A 23,581-nucleotide genomic window follows, 5' to 3' on the forward strand; every position below is an offset into this window, starting at 1 on the left:
CCCCAAACCAGTGGGTGGTTTGTGTTAACCTTAGTAAAAATAATATCTTGTGTAATCTTTTGAGCTTGTGAGTTAAAATTATCACTAACTTGTCTCCATCAAATTTAGGTATGTGTTGAATATGGTCATTATTTGATATTACGAACTTGAAAATACATCCCCCTTATTTAAAAATAGATATTAACAGGTCACCTTTAATACTGCATTTCCCATGTCTCAAATCTTCCTTGGAATTTCTGCACTGCTAATCTTCTAGATGATAAAGGACATACTTTTTTCTGTGCTCATACAATCTGTGCCAAAGGCAAAAAAATTGACATTTGTATGCAATACATTCTACATTATGTGCATGTTCATCTGTCTCAATAACTGACTGTCATCTTTGTGTGTGTATGTCTTGCAGTAATAATAAGAGTCCTATCTTCTTCAAGATGTCAAGTTTTCAGGGATAGATTTCTAGCTGTAAGCAGGTTCAGTGAAGCACTTCACACTGTGAACATTCTCCTTCCAGCCAGTGATCATATTAGGCTGCCTAATACAGCTTTAAAGGAATCTTACTTTTTCTACCACATGTGCTTCAATCTACATTGTTATTATTTGTGATCATAGGTCTTCAGCCTCCGAGCACAGCTACATTAACTTTGAAACAAATTATGAGGTGGGAAGTAGGAAAATGTATAAAACCTGGGATGCCACCTCATGAACCATTCCATATGACTTGTATGATTAGGCTTTAGGGTGCTTTGACAGATCACCTTTTCAGTGGAAAATTAGAATTGTTCTGTGGGACAATGTTGCTTAGAACATGAGAATTCTGACAATCATCTCATTAAAGTAAAATATTGTTAGCAGTGGTTGAATCATGCTCATCACCATCATCATCTATTAAGTTTAGCGTATCCCTTCATTTTCCTTATGCCAGGCAGCCACCTTTGCTCAAAGGAACTGAGGCATCATAAATCCAAAATGTGTGTTCTTGTCCTAAGCAAGTTTTTGTCAAGGCCAGCTTCATACTCAGCTAAAAAGGCTGTCATGAGTTCATGTCAAACACATTTCAGGTGGTGGTGTGACAGAAACCCTGTTCACGCGTTTTGTACCTGAATCAAGCAAACATGCAACAAGAGGGAATGCTTCACCCCCGCTGCTCTCCATCATTGAATTTGTTGCCCTCTACTGATGGAAGGTGACTGTCTGAAGAAGAGAGTCTCCTGTATCCATGGAGGGTTCCACATGAACCGGAACACTGTTGCTGTCTCCTGAATTAGGAGAAATGCACACAAAAAATCTGTATGGATTTTCATGCATACTTAAAAAAAAAATCTCTAAACTGAGAATGAGATTGGAAAAATGATATTGGAAAAATTAGAAACTAAGAAAAACCAAAATTTGGCCAAGTCATCTGTGCCTACCCTCGACACACTTCCTCAGTTAACATTAAGGTTTGGTTGCAGGTCTAAGTAGAAACTCACAAACTGTATTGTTTAACTGTGTGTTGATGGAACTAATTTCCTTTGAGAAGTATGTCAGCTACTCTTCAAAAGAGAATTTCCCCCAAAAAAATGTTTAGTAGAAGGTATCCAGTTGTTTGTAAAGCTGTAGTGCAGTTAAGGATATCTTGCTTATGGAGTAACTCTTTGATAGTTAATCATAAAAAATATAAAACTCATTATTCTAATGATGGATTAAAGGGTTTCCCTCCTCATCATGCAGAAAGTCATTACAGTGATACCTTTACAGAATTAGCATGCATTCATTTCATTAGGTCTTGGGCCCCCTTTCACCCTTAACATGTGTATATAATTAACTTTAATTTTAACCACTCCATGCCTGACCATTATAAAAGTTAAACCACCATCTTTGTTTAACCCCAATGCCTTAGAAGTCAACTCTTTATGGGGCATTATGAAGAAAAAATGGTTGCCACTACAAAAACATGGGGCCCTCACTGGGGCCATATCATGGATATTGCTGGAGTGGGGTTCCACGCCAGGGCACATGCCCCAAAACCTGGCTGTGCCCTGAATCTTCTGAGCTACCCCAGTGACACTATCTGCCTTAACCCAAGCCTGCCTCTTTCCTCTTGAGTTCAGTAACCTTGCATTGACCGGATGAAAGTAGGACTCACTCCATTAGCAGACCAGTAGCAAGTGTAGCATGAAAGAAGCCACATTTTAAACACTGCCACTTTTCCTACCACAATCTGCTCATGTATATTATTTTTATCTCTCACTGTATTTCTATTCTTCCATTAAACACACCTACAGCATATACAATGAAAGCCCAATATACAAGCATAACAAGTTGAATGGCTAGGATATATATATGGGCTGTAGACTGGAAACCATCAAAATTAGAAAAACACCTATAATTTGTATAGTTTTCATTAGGGCAAACAAAGAAATTGGAAAAAAGCATTGTTCTAATCCTGGGCACCACATGTACTTCCCAAAGATTTAACTGTAGTCCCCCATGGATGCCCACCATCACCGAATCCCCCCAATTGTTTCTTCCCCCAGAGATCCTCATATAGATTGCTCTGAGGAAAGAGGTGTGTGTGTGTTCATGGTATATGTGCTTGTGTATGGTCGTATGCATGTGAATGTGAGGCCTCTAACCCTGAGCCAACATGACATATGGTCCTTGGGTCCAAAAAGGTTATGCAACCCTATTTTAATGTATCTGCTAGTTTTTCCCACTCTGAGCATTCCCTGTAAGAGCTTTAATTTTCATCACATTGGGTCATTTTATTATATGCTGCTCTCTGCTCCTTACACACCCATACCTGGGAGCTTCTTTGCAATTAAAGTTTTAAGAGGGAGGAAGAGGAACAGGAAGCGCTCCCTTTCAAATACCAGTATTTTATACAATGTCTGATTGTACTGCCCCAGGCTTCTGCAGAAGCTCACTAGGTCATGGCACTGCCACCAGGCAAGGGGCTTTTATATAAGTTTTACAGTTTAAAAAAAAGAGAGAGAGAGAGAGAGAAGCCCCCAGCCACCCATCTCATAAAGCTGAGTAAGGTATATACAACCCTCCACACACACCCAATTCCTCTGAAGTGCTCCCCTTCTGAAAGAAGCCCCTTGGCCTGGGAAAGTATCTCCCCCCACCCTTCATTTCCACTTCTTCTTCTCCTCTTTTCCCCTCCCCTATCCTGGTCTTTCTTTCTCTTCTTTATTCTGTCCAGAGCAAGTCTTGGGGAATTTTCAAAAGGGGAGGGTGGTGGGTAAGAGAAGTTCTGAACTGCGTTTGACTTTATACAAACAGACAGGATGATTTATTTTTCTCCTCCTCCTCCTCCCACTCTTTGGGAAAGGGGGTTCATGTAGTTGCACAGGAAGGAATCTGGGGCTATTTTGCTTGTCAGTTGTCATTATCCAGTAATTGAATGATAAGCTTTAATAAAAACATGAGATTTTTTTAATGAGGAAAGAGGGGGATAAGTACTGCTCACTCATACAATCCTATGTATGTCTACTCAGAAGTAACTCCCATGGTATTCAATGTGGTTACTCCTATGAAAGTGTACATAGGATTGCATCCTAAATTACCTTTGTTGGGAGGTTTGCAACCTCTGTACGTTTACTCAGAAATAAGCCCTGAGTTGTGAGCTTAGTACTGCAGGCTTAATAAACTGCACACCCCATTCTGCTCCACTGACCTGGCCACCCTTTTGGTATTTGCATGGACTCTAGCCTCAGTGGTGAGGGAAAGTCACTTGGTACATGCTGAGAGATACTACTTTCCAGGTAATTTAGCCCTAGTACTGAAAACAGACTCTGCGGCTGAATCCTGAAAAGGTCTTGGCACAAATTCAGGTATGTGAAGGAAGAGACAAGGACAGTTTGCCCATAATAAGGAAGAGGTTTTTGCAAAAAACAAAATAAAAAATTGATTTTATGAAGGGCTGCTGGAGAAAGGAATAAGGAGGGATTGTTGTGTGGCTGCCAACAGAATGTATGTGAACTGGTTATAGTTTTCTTGCAACAGGTGTGGTCAGTGCTTAATCCCAAAAGAGCTATTGCTGAGGTTTTAATCAGTGTGGAATACCTTCAATCGCTATGAAGTGTGTGGGGAGAGGGGCTGTATTTGCTTAGTGGTGCACTTTTTATTTTACTGATTTTTTGCTAATACTTACAAAATGTAAATTATTTTTAGTAATTCTAATGCACGCGTGCGTGCGAACACATGCACTCGCACATATATAGAGATATTTGTTTCATGGGCCTGTGCCACAGATTTGTAAGTACTTAGCAATGCCCCTGGGTCATATTCCCCACAATGCCATGTAAAGACTTGACTTCTGGGGTATTAGAGATGGTAATCAGAAGCCGGTCAGTACTCCCAAAAAGATATGACCCCCCAGGGCCTACTGATGTAGGCAGGGAGCCCAGTGAATGGCACTTTCCCCCCTCAAATGACCCTCAACCCCACACCTGGCTCTGTGTTTGAACATTATTTCATTTAAAAAGATATTCCGCGCACACTGAAACAAAAAACCCCAAACACCATCTATTATTTCAAGAGATAAGAATAGTCTAAAACAGCCTTCCCCAACCTGTTTTTTTTCCAAGCCTATCTTAAGGACTGTAAGAAATTCACGTATTAAAACATTACAAAGCCTGAAATTCTCAGGCTGCCAAGTTTTATACTCAGTACCAGATTCATATGTGTACAGAAAATACCCATGGATTTGAGTACATGTTAGGCTTGTGCTGCATTGTGGCCACACAAGCCTACTGTATGTGTAAATCATTTCAAAAGTATGATTAATTTTTAAATCAATATCTTTAAAATTGTGAATGTTTATTTAACAAGTGTTTTCTCTGTGGTATCCATGCTTTTCAACATTTTCCTTATATTTTCTTTAATTAACATTTATAATTCTTGTATTATGTGCAAGTGTTTTACTATATTTGCCTCAGGACTTTATGAATAAATTATTGTTAATTAATTTTGATTTACTTCTTGTTATAGATCAGAGGAGGAAAGCTGATGATCACCTACACAAGGAAGAATGATGCTGGAAAATACGTCTGTGTTGGAACAAACATGGTGGGAGAAAGAGAGAGTGAGGTGGCAGAGCTCACAGTTTTAGGTAATGGAAGGCTCATGTTTAGGAAGTATCACTTTGTTGTATATGGTTTAGGAAACTCTTTAATATTAATAAATAACTAATCATACCCAAGGTCTGCTCAGGTAGTGCCACTGCTGGTTTATCCTGGCAAACCCTTGATTTTTATAAATCCCGAGTAAGCAGGGTCGAGGATAAGACATTGTGGGGGAGGTCTGTGAGGAAGGAATCTCTAAAATCAAAACAGGAGTCACTAAATATTCAAAACTGAGCTTATTTTTCATAGGCTATTTCAGAGCAAAACAATACCTTAAACTGTATTTTCCTGTCACAACAAAGAGGTAAAATTTCTAGATATGCTAAATGTCTGGTCCTAGGACAGTTGATCATGGAACCAACTAGAGGGCAGGCAACCCTGGATTTCATCCTAAATAGAGCACAGGACTACGTGAGATGCAAGGGTTGTTGAACCAATTGTAAACAGTGACTGCAGTGCTATCCAAATCAGTGTATATGTAATTGGAATATGCTAAAGAAGTCCAACACAGTCACATTTGACTTCAAAAGAAACTTCTAAACAATTAGGGAACTGGAAAAAGCAACTTGAAAGGGTATGTCAAAAGGGTCAAATCTCTCAAAAGTTCTTGGAGGTTATATAATAGAAGTTCAGCTAGAATGTATATTGCAGATCAGGAAAGGTACCACCATGCCAAAGAGGTTGCCAGCATGGTTAAGCAGAGTCAAAGGAAGCAATCCTTTATTATTGTTTATTAAAAGTATTTTTAAACTGGCTTTCATCCCACTGGGGATTTTTAGCCCATCAGTGGAGCAGGCTAAAACATGCCACAAAAGTAAAACAACACCATAAAAACTAATCAGAGGCATAAAAGCAGCAGAGCAGACTATGTGTTAACTAGTTTTAACACTTTAAAATGCCCAGGTTCAAAATAATAGTAACCGTGAAGCCAATCAAGCGTCTGTAGGAAGGGCATTCCAAAGGCAGTGAACACTACTGAGAAGGCCCTCCTCCTTGCTCCTACACAACAAACTTCTCCTGGTAAAGGAACCTGGCGAAGATCCCCCTCTGAAGATATTATGACATGGGCAGGTTCATATAGGGAGAGGCACTCCTTCAGGTATTTTAGTCCCAAGGTATTTAGGGTTTTCAAGGTAAGCACCAGCACCTTGACTTGGTCTCAGAAGTGAATAAGCAGCCAATGGAGCTCTTTAAGGATCAGTGTTGTAACTCATCTGGCCGTACCAGTTAGAATTCCGGCAGCTGGATTCTGCACTAATTGAAGCCTATGAGTCATCTTCAAAGGCAGCACCATATACAATGCATTACAATAATCCAATTGGGCAGTTACCAGAGCATGGATCACTGTGGCAGGACTATTTGTGCCCAGGAATGGCTGTAGCTAGAGAACAAGCCGAAACCAGTAAAAGGTATTCTGTGCCACTGAGATTGCCTGAACCTCAAATGACAATGATGGTTCCAGATATGTTGTACCTTAAACTACATATCTGCTCTTTCAGGGGGACTGCAACCTAGAACAGAGTGTAGACCTCATTTTCAGACGTGCGAATCACCTGCCCACAGGGCCTCCTTCTTGTCAGGATTCAACTTCAATTCATTGGCCTTCATTCAGACCATCACCAGCTCTAGGCTCTGGGCAGCTTATGTGCAACCTCACCTGAGGAGATAGAGTTGGGTATCATCAGCATACTGATAACACTTCACCCCAACCCCTCTGATAACCTCATGATCAGCTTCATATAAATATTTAAAGAGCATGGGAGATGTGATGGAACTTTGTGCAACCCCAAAGCATAAAAGCCATTGGGTGAACAGAAACGTTCCAGTGCTACATTCTGAAACCAGCCCTGCAAGTAGGAGTGGAACCACCATATCACTGTGCCTCCTACTCCCATCTTGCTGAGCCAACCCAGCAGCATACCATTGCGAGATCAAGGTGAATTAAACGAGTCTTTCTTCTAATAACGATAACCAGCATAACCAGGACAGTCTCAATGTCAAACCAAGGCCTGAACCTGGATTGAAATTGGTTTTAATAATCTGCTTAATCTAAAAGGGCCTGGAATTGAATGACCACCATCCTCTCAGGCTTTTCCAAAAAGGGGATATTAATGACCCAAGCAATAATTGTTGCAGTCTCCCAAGTCCAAAGACAACTTCTTAAGAAAAGGCTGCACAACTATCTCTTTCAAAGGCTGGCACCACTCTGTCTTGCACAAAAGCATTAACCAACTCTTGGACTAACCCGATCATTTCGCTCTGGCTTGTTGTTAATAGCCCAAATGGGCAAGAGTGGTTGGCCAAACCCCTGGTAGCACTATGTCCACATCCCAGGCTGCACTAATTGAAACTGATCCCATTAAAAAAACAACAACAACTAGACAGTGTTCTGGACATCTTCATAGGAATTGTATTAATAATGATATCCAATTAGAGGTAACAAACTTTGGGGAAAGAAATACAAGCAGACAATGAGGGATATGAAAACGTATTTGAGGAGCATTAAGACCAACATTTATTTATTTTATTTATTTATTTATTGCATTTATACCCCGCCTTTATTCCCTTGCAAGGAACCCAAGGCGGCTTACATTATCCTCCTCCTCTCCATTTTATCCTCACAACAACAACCCTATGAGGTGGGTTGGGCTGAGAGTCTGTGACTGGCCCAAAGTCACCCAGTGATTAACAATGATTTAAATACATCAGAAGCTAGGGAGACAGATGAGCTGATAGATGACAAGGGAATTAAAGTTGTTCTAAAGGGTGATAGGTAGACTGCAGAAAAGCAGAGTACCTTCTTTGCATCTTCAGTGTAGAAGATGTAAGGCAGATGCCATGTCTAGACTGACTTTTTCAGAAAGGGAGTCTGAAAACTGAGGTGAATAGGGATGACAAGAAATGAAGTTCTAGGCCTTATTAACAAATTAAAAATTAACAAATCAAGTGCAGATGATACCCACCCAAGAATTGTTGAAGACCTCAAATGTGAAATTGCTGATCTTCTAAGAAAAATACGTAACTTACCCCTAAGATTGGCCTCCATGCTAGGGGACTAGAAAGCAGCTAATGTAACACCAATGTTTGAAAAGGGATTGGGGGGGGGGGTAGAATCCAAGAAATGACAGGATGGTTAGCTTAACATCTGTTCCTGGTAAATTGGTGGAAAGCATTATTAAAGATGACATTGTCTAGCATATAGAAACACAAGTTGCTGAAGAAGAATAAACATGGCTTCTGCAAAGGAAAATCCTCACTATCCTTTGAGAGTTCATTGAGAGTGTCAACAAAACATAATTTCCTTCCTTTTTATTATTATTACTATCATTATTATGAGACTTTGATTAGTAATATTTTTGGCTGGTTAAATTGTTAAGCTTTACTATTATATGTTAACTGAAGGGCAAACTATGGTTATTGGAAATGAATTGTAGGCTTGCTCCCTTGCTATAAGACTGATGATATGATACTGAAATGTAAGGTTGATTATCTATGCTGAACTGAATTGTAATATTGGCAATATTATAGGTATAACTTTTAAGTAGAATGATATTTGAAGTTTGTGTGTAAAGGAGTTTAAATTTAATCATTTTAAGTAACTTTTTATATTTTTTTCTTTTCCTTTCTTGCTTTCTTCTTCCTTTTCCTTCTGTTTTTTTTTTTTCTTTCCTTTTTCATTATTACTGTATCCTCCTAAGAATACGGTATTGTTGGAAACTGTAGATAATGACTAGGTTGTTGGTACTGTTTATTTCATTTCTAAAGATAAAAAATAGAATAAAAAGTATTTAAAAAAAAAAGAGAGTGTCAACGAAACGTGGATAAAGTTGATACAGTATATATTGTATTCTTGGAATCTCGAAAATATTTTTCAAAATCCCTTACCAAAGGCCTTTGAACAAACTTGGCATTCATGGGATAAGTGGGTGGGTTGTCTTATGGATCACAAACTGGTTAAAGAATAGGAAGCAGAGAGTAGGAGTCCCCGAATGATCTGTATTGGGACCAGTGCTTTTAAACTTAGGCATAAATCATCTGGGAACTGAGATGGAATTGTTCAGCAAAAACATTAACCCAGTGTGCTGTATTTGTGAAAAAGTCAAATTCCATGTTGGGGATCATTAGCAAACAGATCCAAAACAAAACTGCCAATATATTAATGTTTTTATACAAATCTGTGGTGTGACAAAATCTAATACTGTGTACAGTTCTGGTTGGCATACACAGGGTATTATAGAGTTGGAAGAGCAAAACCAATAAGATCAGGGACCTGGAGCTTTTCCCCATGAGGAAAAGTTACAATGTTTTGAGGTTTTTTAGTTTAGAAAAAAGGTGGGGGGCGTGAATTATAGTGGCTTATAAAATTATGCATTGTGTGAAAAAATGGAGAGGGAGAAGTTTCTGTCATATTACTAGAATCCAGTGTCATCCAGTGAAACTGAATGGTGGGAGATTCAGGAAAGACAGAAGTATTTTTCACATAGAAGACAGGCTTGTTCCATTTATCATAACAACATTATGATATTGTTCCACAATATCACTTTGATCCACAATATCACTTTGGCCCTCAGCTGTAATATATATAAGCCAGTATACAACCTCTTACCATATGATGTGGAATCATTGGCTAATGCTAAAGCACAATTTAGTGCTAAGGAAACTAGCTTCAGTGAGCTTGAGGCTTGCACACTTCCCCCTCTCTGACACAGCTGTAGGGAGGAGATTGGAAGCATCTGCTTCTACTTTTAAACTATCTAAAGTTCCCCATAACTCTGGGAAATCATAGCCTGAATTACAAGTGCAGGATACATGCATGGCATTTGCAGCCATTGAGGAGCCCATGCTGCACAGTTGATTTCCTTTTGGGGAATCATGGGGCTTGGAGTTCAGTCCATTATTCTCTGGTGGGAAACAAAAGTTCTTCATGTCATTTGCTTCTCACTGGGTGGCTCATTGGAGAATTCCAGGCTTTGGGGGGCTGTTCACCATCTGTTATCTCTCTCCATTTTGTTAAGGTGAGCCTGTTTCATCATTGGGGAAGGAGTTGTTACATGATGTGCTCTAGTTAGACCCATGTACAAACTTACACACATTCTAATGAGACTCACACACTCGCTTATAAAGAATCTTTAGACACTGGGAATAGAACGTCTATGGCTAAGAAGTCGATTCCCAGCCAAAGAGATTCACACTCAGACACTGTTGGAGAAGATAACGCCACAATGGCACATTGACTGAGGTTTTCAAAGATTCAAATACACAAGCTGGTTTGGGGGGAATTAGCTGAGCAAATGGATTTAACACTTAAGACCAATTGGGGATGCTGCAGCCTTCATCAAGTTATGCTTTCATGCAGAAATTAGCTGCATTCTCGGTAAAGCTGAGCTCCAGGCCTAAAAGTAGCTTTCAAGATTGCGGGAAGGAGTATTCCCGAGGCCTGAAGGCCCCCCAACACACACACACACGCAGAAGGGAAAGTGGGGTGGATGCTACAATTTGTACTAAGAACCTCCAAAAGCAATATACCTTTCCTTGGCCTGAAGTCCTTTCCTGCAGACAAGAACTAATGCACATTGCAATTCCTGGTCTCAGGTGAAGAGGAAGGAAAGCAGAGAGCCTTGACTAGCGGAGGCAAAGCACCCACTGTTGGTACCTTGCTTTGGTAATCAAGCAGCTTAGTGATTTCAGCATGGAGCCTTTCCTCTGGGAGGAGAGACTCTGGGTGATCTCAGCAGCAGTGTGGCACCATACTCTGGAGCAGTGAGGCACCTAGTGATTTCAGCAGCATGGCCCCACACTGCTGGGAAGAGGGGGACTGGGGACTAGGGATGTCGGAGAATTCCATCGCGGACTCAAATGAATCCGTTATGGAACGGAACCACTTACCTCCAGCTCAGGAGGATTTTCCGCAGACCAACACTCCGGCTCCATAGCATTTGCAATATGGTAATGGTGGCTGCCAATTACCATATTCCTTGGAGAAATACAGCTGCAAATGGTGTAGTGGATGCCACTTGCAGCTGTAAAGTGCTGTTTCTTTACCTAAACAGAGCCGTAAACGGCTGCAATTAAGTTAAACTCAGGGCTTTACAGCCGCAAGTGACATCCACTTCGCCATTTGCGGCTATATTTCTCCCAGGAATACAGTAATGGTGGCTGCCATTACCATATCGCATATGCTTTGGAGCCAGAGTGCGGCTCCGCAAAAGCCTCCGGACACAGAGCTGCTCTGGAGGATTTCAGGGGGAGGGGAGGAACGGATCGCCTCCCCCAGGCCCGCAGATCCCAGCGATGGAACAGAAGGTAGGGAATCCGTCCATCCCTACTGGGGACTGCCCCAACCTGAAGCTTCTTATACAGTTGAGAGAAAGGCAGTGACATCACAACCTTGACGAGCCAGACAGAGCTCATAGGCACTGGAAATGGTGCTACTTGCTATGGGGTAAAGACTGAGTTGGCCTTCCATCCTGTATAACAAAAGAGGGTGCTTGGGGATGATGGCTGTACTTGCTGGAAACAGAAGTCCTACTTGCTATCTCTTATTCTTTTACCAAAAATGACATTGAATGTTAATGACGGTCTTAAAGACAGGTGCCAAGTTCAGCAATGGAATTGAACCTTGTTGGAGTTCAACGATGGAGTTGAAAATTGTTGGAGTTCAACAATGGGAGCATTTTGCAGATAGTTGACTAGGTAACTTACCAGATATCACTTTTGCTATCCAGAACATTCATGTTTTGCTGACCTTTTACCCCCAACTTTGCCTTTGGGCAATGCATTTTAAGAAGTCCATTAGAAACTGAATTGTTTGATCTAGTCTTGCATGATGCTCTCAACCCCATTCCTGTACCTTTCTCCCACCTTTGCTGAGGCTGGGGATGAAGATGCCTGGTTTTTTGGCTGTCTCAAAATGGAGTCAGTACTGCTCACTCAAAAGAGAGCTACTTCCTAACAGGTTAGCAGGCAAGGGGCCTATGCTTCCTTTCACTGCTGCTTACCTCCCTTTGCTTATGATAGGAGTTGGCAGGGAGGGAAGGTATAACAAACGCATAAGGTCAATGCAAGATGCCTGTTGATCACAAAACACCTTGCAGTTTGTGGGCACTTGAATGGCCCGATCACAAACCCATGACTGGTTTGCGAGTTGAGTGGGGTGGTGTTCAGCATCTCTTCTTTGGCTCACTTTTTTGTGCTAACGTGTTTTGTTTTTTAGGTTGTCTCTGCCATGTTTTTAATCAAACTGTCATAGTGCTGTTCTGTTCAGACTGCTATGTAAAATAATTGCATCTTGGGACTTGAATGTGTCATGTTCCCATAATTTCTTTCACTCTAATTTGTTTCCCTTAGAAAGACCATCATTTGTGAAGAGACCAAGTAATTTGGCTGTAACTGTGGATGACAGTGCAGAGTTTAATTGTGAGGCACGTGGTGATCCAGTGCCAACAGTAAGATGGCGAAAAGATGATGGAGAATTACCTAAAGCAAGGTATGATAGACTTCAATAATTTTTTAGAAGAAGTCAGGTGTATTATTGGTCTGTGATTTACTGTGTGCTTGAATTTCCAGAAGGGAAGATTGCAGTCTACTTCATTGGATGCATGAAGTATACACATGGTTGTGGGGGAGAGTTGTAAATAGCGAGAACAGAGGGAAATGAAATGCAGAAAGCAGACAGTGACTAACAGTGGCCATTAAAGAAACAACAACAGTTGTTAGTCTAACACAGACATCCTGGCACTGGTAAACTAATTAAGGGCACAATCCTATTTATTGTACCCTTGGTGATTCAAAGCCCCCAAACTTGGAGGCACCTGCTCATCCAATGCAGGGTGGGAGGAGTGGTGGAGCTAATCTTTGCTTCCTTGCCCTTCTGCCCTGCAGATTTCGCTAGATGGGCATTTTAGCCCGTCTTGTGAGGACACTTGGGACGGGGAGGGAAGGAGGCTGGAAGAGGCTGAAGATAACTTGTATCCTAGCCTCTCCAGCCTCCCACTGGAGTGCCCCCTTTCCTCCTCCTCAGAGCTCGCTTTTCTGACTTCAGAGGGCAGACAATGTGGTTTTCTCCACGCCAGTTGCAAGGGAGTGGAGGAAGAGAGTTGGATCTCCAATCTCGCAAGGTGGAATCTAAACAATGTTGCCAGTCATACAAGGGGGAATCCGAGCTATCCTTTCATCCCTAGGATGCCTGCCCAGGGTCTGTAGCATTGCTCTCTAAACCAATGAAAAGAAATGTTTATGCCAATTTTAGACACAGATAATAGAACAGAACCTCTTAATGAATCTAATTCAGCGGTTTCATATTACAATCTCCCTTTGAAGTTCCTTTCTCCAAGGATTGCCACTTTAAATTCAGTTGCAGAGTGTCGTGTGAGGCTGAAATGTTTCCCAACTGGTTTTTGAGTATTACCATTTCTGCTGTTGTCACATTTGATTTGTGACCCCTATTCTTTTGTGTAAAGACTGGCCTGTTTGTCTTGCTTGACATCAAACAATCATAATGATCCTGACAACTTTCCTTATTTTCAAATTGCAACTAGAATTCTATTACATTAAAATCTGGCTAGGGAAAATAAAGGTTTGAACTATATATCAGCATGTGATAGCATAAACATAGTAAATTCCGTCTTGAGTGAGAACCTAACTAGATGAGAAACCATTCACACAATTAGCAATTGCATGAAAGGCTTTTAAAAAGTAAGCTCAAATACACAGGACCGATCCGGATCAGTATTCTGGCATGTACTTTACCCCTCTGGCCCCTGCTATAGTTCTGATGTAGTTCGGGGCCCACACCTCCCATTAGCATGGGGGGGGGGAAGCTCCCATTTGCTCCAATGGGGAGAGAAGGACAAACATCCTAAAGGTTAAAAGACAAAGATTTCTAGGACAGCAGGGTGAACACAGTTCAGAATCTTACAAAGTTCAAAAAGTCACATTTTAAGAGGGGCAATCAAGTAGGACTCATTCTTAGAAACATGGTTCCCCATCATTACATGCATTAATGCAGGGTCTACAGACCAGCATCCATGAAGTGCACAGTCCTATTTTTGGAAGGATGTAATAACTAGCAAGGTTAATAATTGAAAAATGATCATTTTGTGGCTATAATAGAGCTTAAAATATATACAACAATGGTATGTTCAGCAACAGTAATCCTAAAATATGTATAGAACCTGTGATGAATAATGTAAAACAGGCTGCGCCTGTTGATGTTTTTGTTGTTATATCATTGTTACCTTGTATTTCTAAAAAAACACACAAAAAACCTTGTTTCTTTTTTTTAAGGATATTTTAAACTAAGTAAAAAGATGCCTGGATAAGAATGCCAAGGCTTTGAGGATTTTTTTAAAGGACGGAATTAAATCCATATTTTTCTGATATCCATGACAGGCCTACAGGGTCCTACAGGGTTCCATTTTGTTCACCCACGCTGTTTAATATCTACATGAGACTACTGGGAGAGATCATCTGGGGATTTGGAGTTTGATGTCACCAGGATACGGATGAGGCCCAACTCCATCTCCCTTTTCCATCTCATTCCAAGGAGACTGTAAAGCTCCTGAATGGAGGCCGTAATACATTGAATATGTGCAAACAAATCTAAACTAAATCCAGAAAAGAGAGAGGTGTTCCTGGTTGATAGAGTTGATATATCAACTAAATCCAGAAAAGAGAGAGGTGTTCCTGGTTGATAGAGTTGATCTAGGAATGTTCAACCAGTGTTGGACAGGACATTCCCCTTGAAAACCCCATTTTGTGGTGTGTGTGGGCGAGTGTCTTCTGAACCCAGCTTTGACTTTGGATGCTTAGGTGTTGTCTGTGACCAGGTGGGCCTTTTCCAGCCTAGGCTGGTGCATCAAAAAATATCCATTCCTAGAGACTGTAGAGTTGTCGAGGGTGGTACATGCCTTTGTTACAACACATGTGGATTAGTGCAATGTACTCTACATAAGCATGGTTTTGAAGACTGCTCAGAAACGACAGTTGGTCCAGCTCAGAAACGACAGTTGGATCAGAATGTTGCAGCCAGGCTCTTCTGTATGAACCTGTTGGCAAATTAAGTTCATCGCCAGAGGCTCTTCTGTGTGTTGAGACCAGGGAGAGGGCCTTTTCAGTAGCTGCACCCAGGTTCAGGAAATCTCTCCTAAGGGACACTCATTTCACCCTCTCTCTAATGGCCTTCCATAGGATGGTCAATACCTTCCTCTTTAGAAAGGCTTTTGGGCTATAAGTCATTGCTCCCTTTTTGAAGTGGTTTTAATTGTTGTCATTATGTTGTTTCTGATGGTGTATATGTTTTATTTTCCTGCTGTTTTCTTGTTTTATGGATGCTTCATCATATTTATTGCTGTTGTTGAATTGTTTTAAAAATTGTTAAGATATTATTTTAAACTATGTTACCCACTTTGAGCTTGTTGAGGAAAGGTGGGTATAAATGTTTTACATAAATAAATAACACTAAATAGTAAATAAGCAGGCAAATAAGTTTTCAAACTTCATGCTAAAGTTGAGGTTACATTATCTGACTTTGTGACTAGAAGGGCATACCTGTCTTTTTGTGATATATCTGTACTTGTACTACAACATAATTCCATAAGAATTTGCATGCATGCAAATGCACAGTCACATACTTACAGTGCAATCCTATACATGTCTACTCAGAAGTAAGCCCCATTGAGTTTAATGGAACTTACTCCTCGGTAAATGTGTATAGGATTGCAAACTTAAACTGCTTGTTTGAAAATGGGGCAGGGGAGGGGTTTGGGGGGAAGAAATGAAGCTGGCATTGATTAAATCTTAAAAATCCAGCCAACTACTGTCATAAACATCTTCAAAGTAGTTCCACTTTGCGTACTGTTGTTTTGTGCATGGGATGCCCTAGCTGGAGTCCACAGTTTACAAAGAGTAGTTCCAGGCTAGGACTAACTGCCTCAGTAATAGAAAATGTTTAGTTGTTTTGCTAATTTAAAAATAACATTTTATGCTATTATTGGAACCAATCTTTATTTTATCTAGGGATGCAACACAATTAAAGAATCATTAACCAATTCATCCTCATATTTTTACTCTATTGATAAATTTGCGTAATTATAGAATAACTTTTTCCAAAAGGTTTTGCCGACTGCTTCCCTTTTGGTTTCTGAGCAAGGGAAATTTTAGGGAAAGAGCAATCCTTCTTATGCAAAGTTATTCCTCTCTCACCACTTCCTTACCTCCCACACATAAAAACACACCAGATCATGCAAATGGTCTGGGTCATTTTTGTACTTGTAAGTTTAATATTATGTTTGACATGCTGTGTGTGCATGTGTCTTATTAAAAGTACACCTGACATCTCCCAGACATTGGATAGAGCATTCAGTCTCTCAGGCTACAATTTTAGGTAATAACTTTCTTGGTAATAAGCTCTTCTGAACACAGCGGAACTTACTTGGAGTAGACATGGAGTTGGATTCATGAAGCTGAGAAAATGAGATGCAAAGCTCCTAATCCCAGTTCCCCATATGAAATAGGAGAGATGGATATGTTACCAGAAGAGGAAAATGAATTCCCTTTTACTCTTCATACTCTTCCACCCCTATTAGTGTCCCACTTGCTTAAATGAAGGAGCATGTAGCAGATGGGTCTGTGTGCTTATACTTTATGTCCATTACCCTCTCTGTAAACATGCTAGAGGTTTACCGTTTATGTTTGGTGCTAGCAGCCTCATCACTTCTGGCCAGGCCAATTGAAGCTCCATGTACAGAATAATTGTGGACCAACTGTTGCTCTAGGGTTGTGGGCCTGAAGAGCAAGCAGCCTAGGAAGTAACATCACTGACTCTCACTTGCCATCATCAGAGAAGAGGGTTTCTTTCTCAATCCTGCCTTTCTAGGCCTGTCCGGCAAATTTTAAACTTTAATATTTTTTTATCATCTTCTACTCCTCCTCCTCCTACCACCACTAATCTTTCTCACATAGAAAATGCATAAGAAGAAAACATAAATATATTTTAATTACTGAAATAATGACGCTCTAGGCCTATTAAAGTTTTTCACTTAACTAACATAGAACCTTTGATGCTACTACAGATGACCTTGATTGCTTACAATCACTTTGTGGCTAAGTCAGCCCTGTTCTACTTTGAGACAACAGTGGACCAAATCAATCTGATATACTTCTATCTCTTTGATTCAGATATGAAATCCAGGATGACCACACCTTGAAAATCCGAAAAGTTATGGCAGGAGACATGGGTTCTTACACTTGTGTTGCAGAAAATATGGTTGGAAAAGCAGAAGCATCAGCAACTTTAACAGTTCAAGGTAAAGATTACTTTGTGATACTATTTATACTCTGAGAAGAAAAGAAAATGGGTTTTTTAAACAGTAATTTTATTGGACTTATAAATAATCACTGCAGAAACTTGCATTACCAAAAACCAGGAAGATCACTCTGATTTGATTGCTGGATTTCTCTTGAACTATTGAAGCATTCCAAATATGATTTTCTTTCAGTGTGTGGAACGAGCTATGCTCCATCATGAAAATGGAAAATGAAGGCATTTTTTACTCTAGTGCTCTTAGAAGCATATTATTAGTAATATGAATACTTTTAGGGTTAACAAAATGGGGAAAACTTTTTATCTATGTCCCTGCAATCCCACTGAAAGAGTACACTGAAAATAATGTAATTTTCTTTTTTGGCCAGTGTACTTTTATTACAAGAAGTGTATTTATGTGTTTCCGGTACTTCAGACATTGGTACAGTAATTGTTTTTCTTACAGCTAATGGAAAGACAAGCATATATTGGTAATTTCTTCTTCTTAAAAGAGAGAGCCTTGTGTTAGGACAACAAGCCAGATCAGTACTGTTACTTACAATTATTTCAAATATTAATATGAGAAAACAGGTCACAGGACTACTGTTTCTATTGCACTGCAAAACTGTAGCAGAGCCCAGTGAATGAGTATGTGTGAAAATCTGTCATGGCTTTATATATGCATTCCAGATGTTCACTCTTCAGATAATCCCTTGCTTCCTTTCCTGGCTAGAAGGCAGACAGTGATGTCATACAATTTTGCCCTTCAGCTAATCACTGTGATCTTCTGTCTTGTTACCTCTTCCTCATGAGTTAGTCTCTAGACTCGGATGATCTGGACTTCACAATGTTTGTTCAAACTTATTTTGATACGTCTTATCTCAACACTGCCTATTTGTGGTTGTTAAGAAAATCAATGTGGTTTGTAGTGAGATCATCGTTCACTAGACTGTGCATAAAAATGCAAACTTTCTGGGTTGCTTTGTTATTTGCCAGGCACTGATGCTTACACTGAAGAGCTTAATGCAAGAACAGTAGGTCCCATTTTTAGAAATGAAGTGGGAAAATTTTCATATGTCATTTCAGCTATTTGGTATAAAAACTTTTCTCTGTTTCACCTACTGTATACTTCATTATGGTCTGAAGTATAAGGGAGTGCTGGCTATGTTTCATAGTAAATTAAAACCTTTGGTCCTTTCCTCTGGTTCTTTGACCCTGTGATTTGAATGTTAAGAAGACTGGTAGCTAAACCTAAGATTACTGTCCGCAAAATGCTCCTCCAATTCCAGTCATGTTATAAAAGTTATTCTTTTTCAATACCAAGATCTGCTAGTTCTTCCTCGAATGAGATGCATGGATGCCATCAAGAGAGTTTACTTTTATTCTTGTAATAATGGTGAAACGTTAAGTCTATAACTGAAGCAATACACCTGAAGTAAAAAAATGTCCAGGTACTTTGGATACAGGTGATCCCATGAATTCCAAAGGGCTTACATAGACGAAACAACTTTGTGTGTAAATGTTTCTAGATTGTAGACTTGCAAAGTTCTATAGTGATTTGCAGTGGTTCATAAAGCAGAATATTGAACAAAATTCTTCATATTGCTAGGCTACTCTATATATGAACTTTAGTTTTACCAAATGAAGGGGTAAAGTAGACATGATTGTGAACCACCCAGAGAGCTTTGGCTATTCGGCAGTATAGAAATTAATAATAAAGTAAAACAATAAAAATAAATGATACCACTCATACAGTTAGCAACTCCATGAATTCATTTTTTAGAGTAAATTGGAAGTACAGTAAATGTTTGTGAACCACCCAGAGAGCTTCGGCTATTGGGCAGTATAGAAATGAAATAAATAAAATAATAAATAAAAATACAGGGGCTAATCTGGACTCTGGAGAAGAAGCTTGGGAATATCCTAACTCTTTGCTCCTGGTGCAGTCCAGGACCACAGCAGGAGGCAAATGATTAAAGATCCACTAACCCCCACCAGGTTCCAATCCAGATTGTGGTTCCCACCGTTGCTATTTAGGGTGCAATCTTATTCAGATAGGCGGCCGCCTCTGAACTCAGAGGCGACCGCCTATCCAATGCAGGGCAGGAGGAGCACAGAGGGGATCGTTTGCTCTGTGCTTCTCCTGCCCTGCATTTTTGGCTAAACAGCTGAATGCGGCTGTCTAACCTCAGGAGGGTTGAGCGGGGGAGGAGGCTGCTGTATGACACATTGGATGTGTCGTACAGGCATTTCCACCCACCCCGGAACGCCCCCCCTGGAGCCCCCCTTTTCGGCCACTCCTCGCTGCTCTTGCGAGTGCAGAGGATGGACTGTTCCATGCTGACTCCGAGGCAGCGCGGAAGTGGAGGAGGTCAGTTCCCGGAAAACCAGATATCCTATGGCCGTCTAGCTGCTGTCTGGGATTGCTCCCTTAGTATATTTAAAAAACCACACAATTACTGGAATGATGTCCTGTCAATTTGACCCTAAGAAAGCATATGCTTAAATCAAACAACCTAAATCAATGGTTAAAAACCCTTTCTCCCTGTCACAGAAATGGAACACATGAATTTGTATTTCTATCTTACAAGCAGGGACTAATGAAAACAAAAAAGGGAAGGGAAGGGAACTGTGTTCAAATTTATCATATGAACCTGATTCTGTCTTTGCTGATCTTTGGCACTGAAAGGCCAAATGATCCTTGAGGGCAAATTGGGCTTCCAAGACCAATTTTTCCTCCTCCCCAGCAATCCCTTCTGCTTTACTGCCACAAGGATCTGAGAAAAAAAGAATTAGACTCAAGGGATTAATGCAGCAAACCATGCTGTTCCCCCTTGAGCACAAGGTGATACACCCTCTGCAGCACGTTCAGGGCCAAAGGATTGTTAACTTAGCTTAAAATTCTCTGTAACATTTCAAATCAACTCTAATGTCTAGCCCCATACTTCTCTTTCAGTGGTAGTAGTTCTCTTTCGTATTTGCTACAGCAGTTACCTATTTTGTCTTAGTATGAACTCAAAAAGTTATTATCATAGTGGACCTAGTTCCATTCACAAAGAAATCAAGGTCTGTACCAAAGAAGAAAATTACTGTGCTTCTTATTATAAAAAGAATCAAAATGGATTTCCCATCTTTAAGCTATTTGCCAAGCAATCAACTTTTATCTCTAGAAAGCTATGCCATTACGAAAATGTAAACCCACTATGTTTGTGTTTGTGCTAATAAGAAATAAAAGGTATCTAAATCCATTATCTTCTCTCCAAATTAGTTTTTGTACTGATGAACTCTGATTTCTCAATATGCTTGTTGTTGTTGTTCAGTCATTAAGTCATGTCCGACTTTTCGTGACCCCATGGACCATAGCACGCCAGGCCTTCCTGTCCTGCGCTCTCTGCCGGAGTGTGCTCAAGTCCATATTCATTGCATCGGTGATGCTATCTAGCCATCTCATCCTCTGCCATCCCCTTCTCCTTTTGCCTTCAATCTTTCCCAGCATCAGGGTCTTTTCCAGGGAGTTTTCTCTTCACATTAGGTGGCCAAAATATTTGAGCTTCAGCTTCAGTATCTGCCCTTCCAATAAGCACTCAGGGTTGATTTCATTTAGGATTGACTGATTTGACCTCTTTGCAGTCCAGGGGACTTGTAAGAGTCTTCTCCAGCACCACAGTTCGAACACATCAATTCTTCGGCGCTCAGCCTTCCTTATAATCCAGCTCTCACAGCCATACGTTGCTACTGGGAAAACCATAGCTTTGATTAGACGGACCTTTGTCGGCAAGGTGATGTCTCTGCTTCTTACTATGCTGTCTAGGTTTCCAATAGCTTTCCTCCCAAGGAGCAAGCGTCTTTTAATTTCATGGCTACAGTCACTGTCTGCGGTGATCTTGGAGCCCAAGAAAATAAAATCTGTCACTGCTTCCATTTCTTCCCCTTCTATATGCCAGGAAGTGATGGGGCCAGATGCCATGATCTTAGTTTTTTTAATGTTGAGTTTCAAACCAGCTTTTGCACTCTCCACTTTCACCCTCAACAAGAGGCTCTTTAGATCCTCTTCACTTTCTTCCATTAGGGTAGTATCGTCTGCGTTTCTGAGGTTGTTGATAATTCTCCCAGCAATCTTAATTCCGACCTGTAATTCATCCAACCCGGCGTTTCTCATGATGTACTCTGCATATAAGTTAAATATGCAGGGCGACAATATGCAGCCTTGTCGTACTCCTTTCCCAATTTCGAACCAATTGATTGTTCCATGTCCGGTTCTTACTGTTGCTTCTTGACCCTCGTACAGGTTTCTCAGGAGACAGGTAAGGTGGTCTGGTACTCCCATCTCTTTCAGAATTTGCCACAGTTTGTTGTGATCCACACAATCAAAGGCTTTAACATAGTCAATGGAGCAGAAATAGACACTTTTCTGGAATTCTCTTGCTTTCTCCATGATCCAGCGAATGTTGGTGATTTGATTTCTAGTTCTTCTGCCTTTTCGAAACCCAGCTTGTACTTCCAGTAGTTCTCGGTTCACATACTGCTGAAGCCTAGCTTGTAGGATTTTGAGCATAACCTTGCTGTCATGTGAAATGAGCGCAATTGTACGGTAGCTTGAACACTCTGTGGCATTGCGCTTCTTTGAAATTGGAATGTAAACGGACCTTTTCCAGTCTTGTGGCCACTGCTGAGTGTTCCAAATTTGTTGGCATATTGAGTGCAGCACTTTAACAGCATCATCGTTTAGGAGTTTAAATAGCTCAGCTGGAATACTGTCATCTCCGCTAGCTTTGTTATTAGTAATGCTTCCTAAGGCCCACTTGACTTCACTCTCTAGGATGTCCGGCTCAAGTTCAGTGACCTCACTATCATGGCTATCAGGGACATTCAGATCTTTCCTGTATAGTTCTTCTGTGTATTCTTTCCACCTCTTCTTAATCTCATCTGCTTCTGTTAGGTCTCTGCTTTCTTTGTCCCTTATCATGCCCGTCTTTGCACAAAACGTTCCCTTGAGATCTCCAATTTTCTTGAAGAGATCTCTAGTCTTTCCCATTCTGTTGTTTTCCTCGATTTCTTTGCATTGTTCATTTAAGAAGGCCTTCTTGTCTCTCCTTGCTATTCTCTGGAACTCTGCATTCAGTTGGATATATCTTCTCCTTTCTCCCTTGCTTTTTGCTTCCCTTCTTTCGTCAGCTACTTGTAAAGCCTCATCAGACAGCCACTTTGCTTTCTTGCATTTCTTTTTCTTTGGGATGGATTGAGTTGTTGCCTCCTGAACAATGTTACGGACCTCCGTTTATAGTTCCTCAAGCACTCTGTCTATCAGGTCTAATCCCTTAAATCTATTCCTCACCTCCACTGTGTATTCATAAGGGATATGATTTAGGTCATACCTGAATGGTTTAGTGGTTTTCCCTACATTCTTCAATTTAAGCCGAAATTTTGCAACAAGAAGCTCATGATCTGAGCCACAGTCAGCTCCAGGTCTTGTTTTTACTGACTGTATAGAGCTTCTCCATCTTTGGCTGCAAAGGACATAATCAATCTGATTTCGATATTGACCATCTGTTGATGTCCATGTGTAGAGTCGCCTCTTGTGCTGTTGGAAAAGAGTGTTTGCTATGAGCAGCGTGTTCTCTTGACAGAGCTCTATTAGCCTTTGTCCTGCTTCATTTTGAACACCAAGGCCATACTTGCCTGTTATCCCGGTGATTTCTGGACTTCCTACTTCGGCACTCCAATCCCCTATGATGAAGAGGACATCTTTTTTTGGTGTTAGTTCTAGAAGGTGTTGTAGGTCTTCATAGAACCGATCAACCTCAGCTTCTTCGGCCTCAGTGGTTGGGGCATAGACTTGAATTACTGTGATGTTGAATGGTTTGCCTTGGATTCGTACTGAGATCATTCTATCATTTTTGAGATTGTACCCCAGTAATGCTTTTCTCACCCTTTTATTGACTATGAGTCCTACTCCATTTCTTCTAAGGGATTCTTGCCCACAGTAGTAGATATGATGGTCACCTGAATTAAATTCGCCCATGCTTGTCCATTTTAGTTCGCTGATTCCCAAGATGTCGATGTTCAGTCTTGCCATCTCATGTTTGACCTCCTCCAGCTTAACTTGATTCATTGATCTGACATTCCAGGTTCCTAAACAATATTGTTCTTTACAGCATCGGATTTTCTT

The 23,581-nt window shown here is 40.6% G+C and overlaps 1 protein-coding gene across 3 annotated transcripts in view; it reads left to right on the forward strand.

The window, feature by feature from the left end:
- The window catches only part of ROBO1 (roundabout guidance receptor 1), a 602,488-nt gene that overhangs the window by 465,328 nt on the left and 113,579 nt on the right, over positions 1–23,581 (forward strand). For all 3 annotated transcript variants that reach the window (XM_084843506.1, XM_084843507.1, XM_084843508.1), the window contains exons 4-6: positions 4,978–5,098; positions 12,459–12,597; positions 17,289–17,416. In XM_084843506.1, coding sequence (XP_084699632.1) covers positions 4,978–5,098; positions 12,459–12,597; positions 17,289–17,416 — 388 coding nt within the window. The remainder of the gene's footprint in view (positions 1–4,977; positions 5,099–12,458; positions 12,598–17,288; positions 17,417–23,581) is intronic.

This window comes from Heloderma suspectum, chromosome 3, assembly GCF_057233095.1.
Source record: "Heloderma suspectum isolate Gila_16-S chromosome 3, 16-S_ref, whole genome shotgun sequence".
Taxonomy (NCBI): Eukaryota; Metazoa; Chordata; class Lepidosauria; order Squamata; family Helodermatidae; genus Heloderma; species Heloderma suspectum.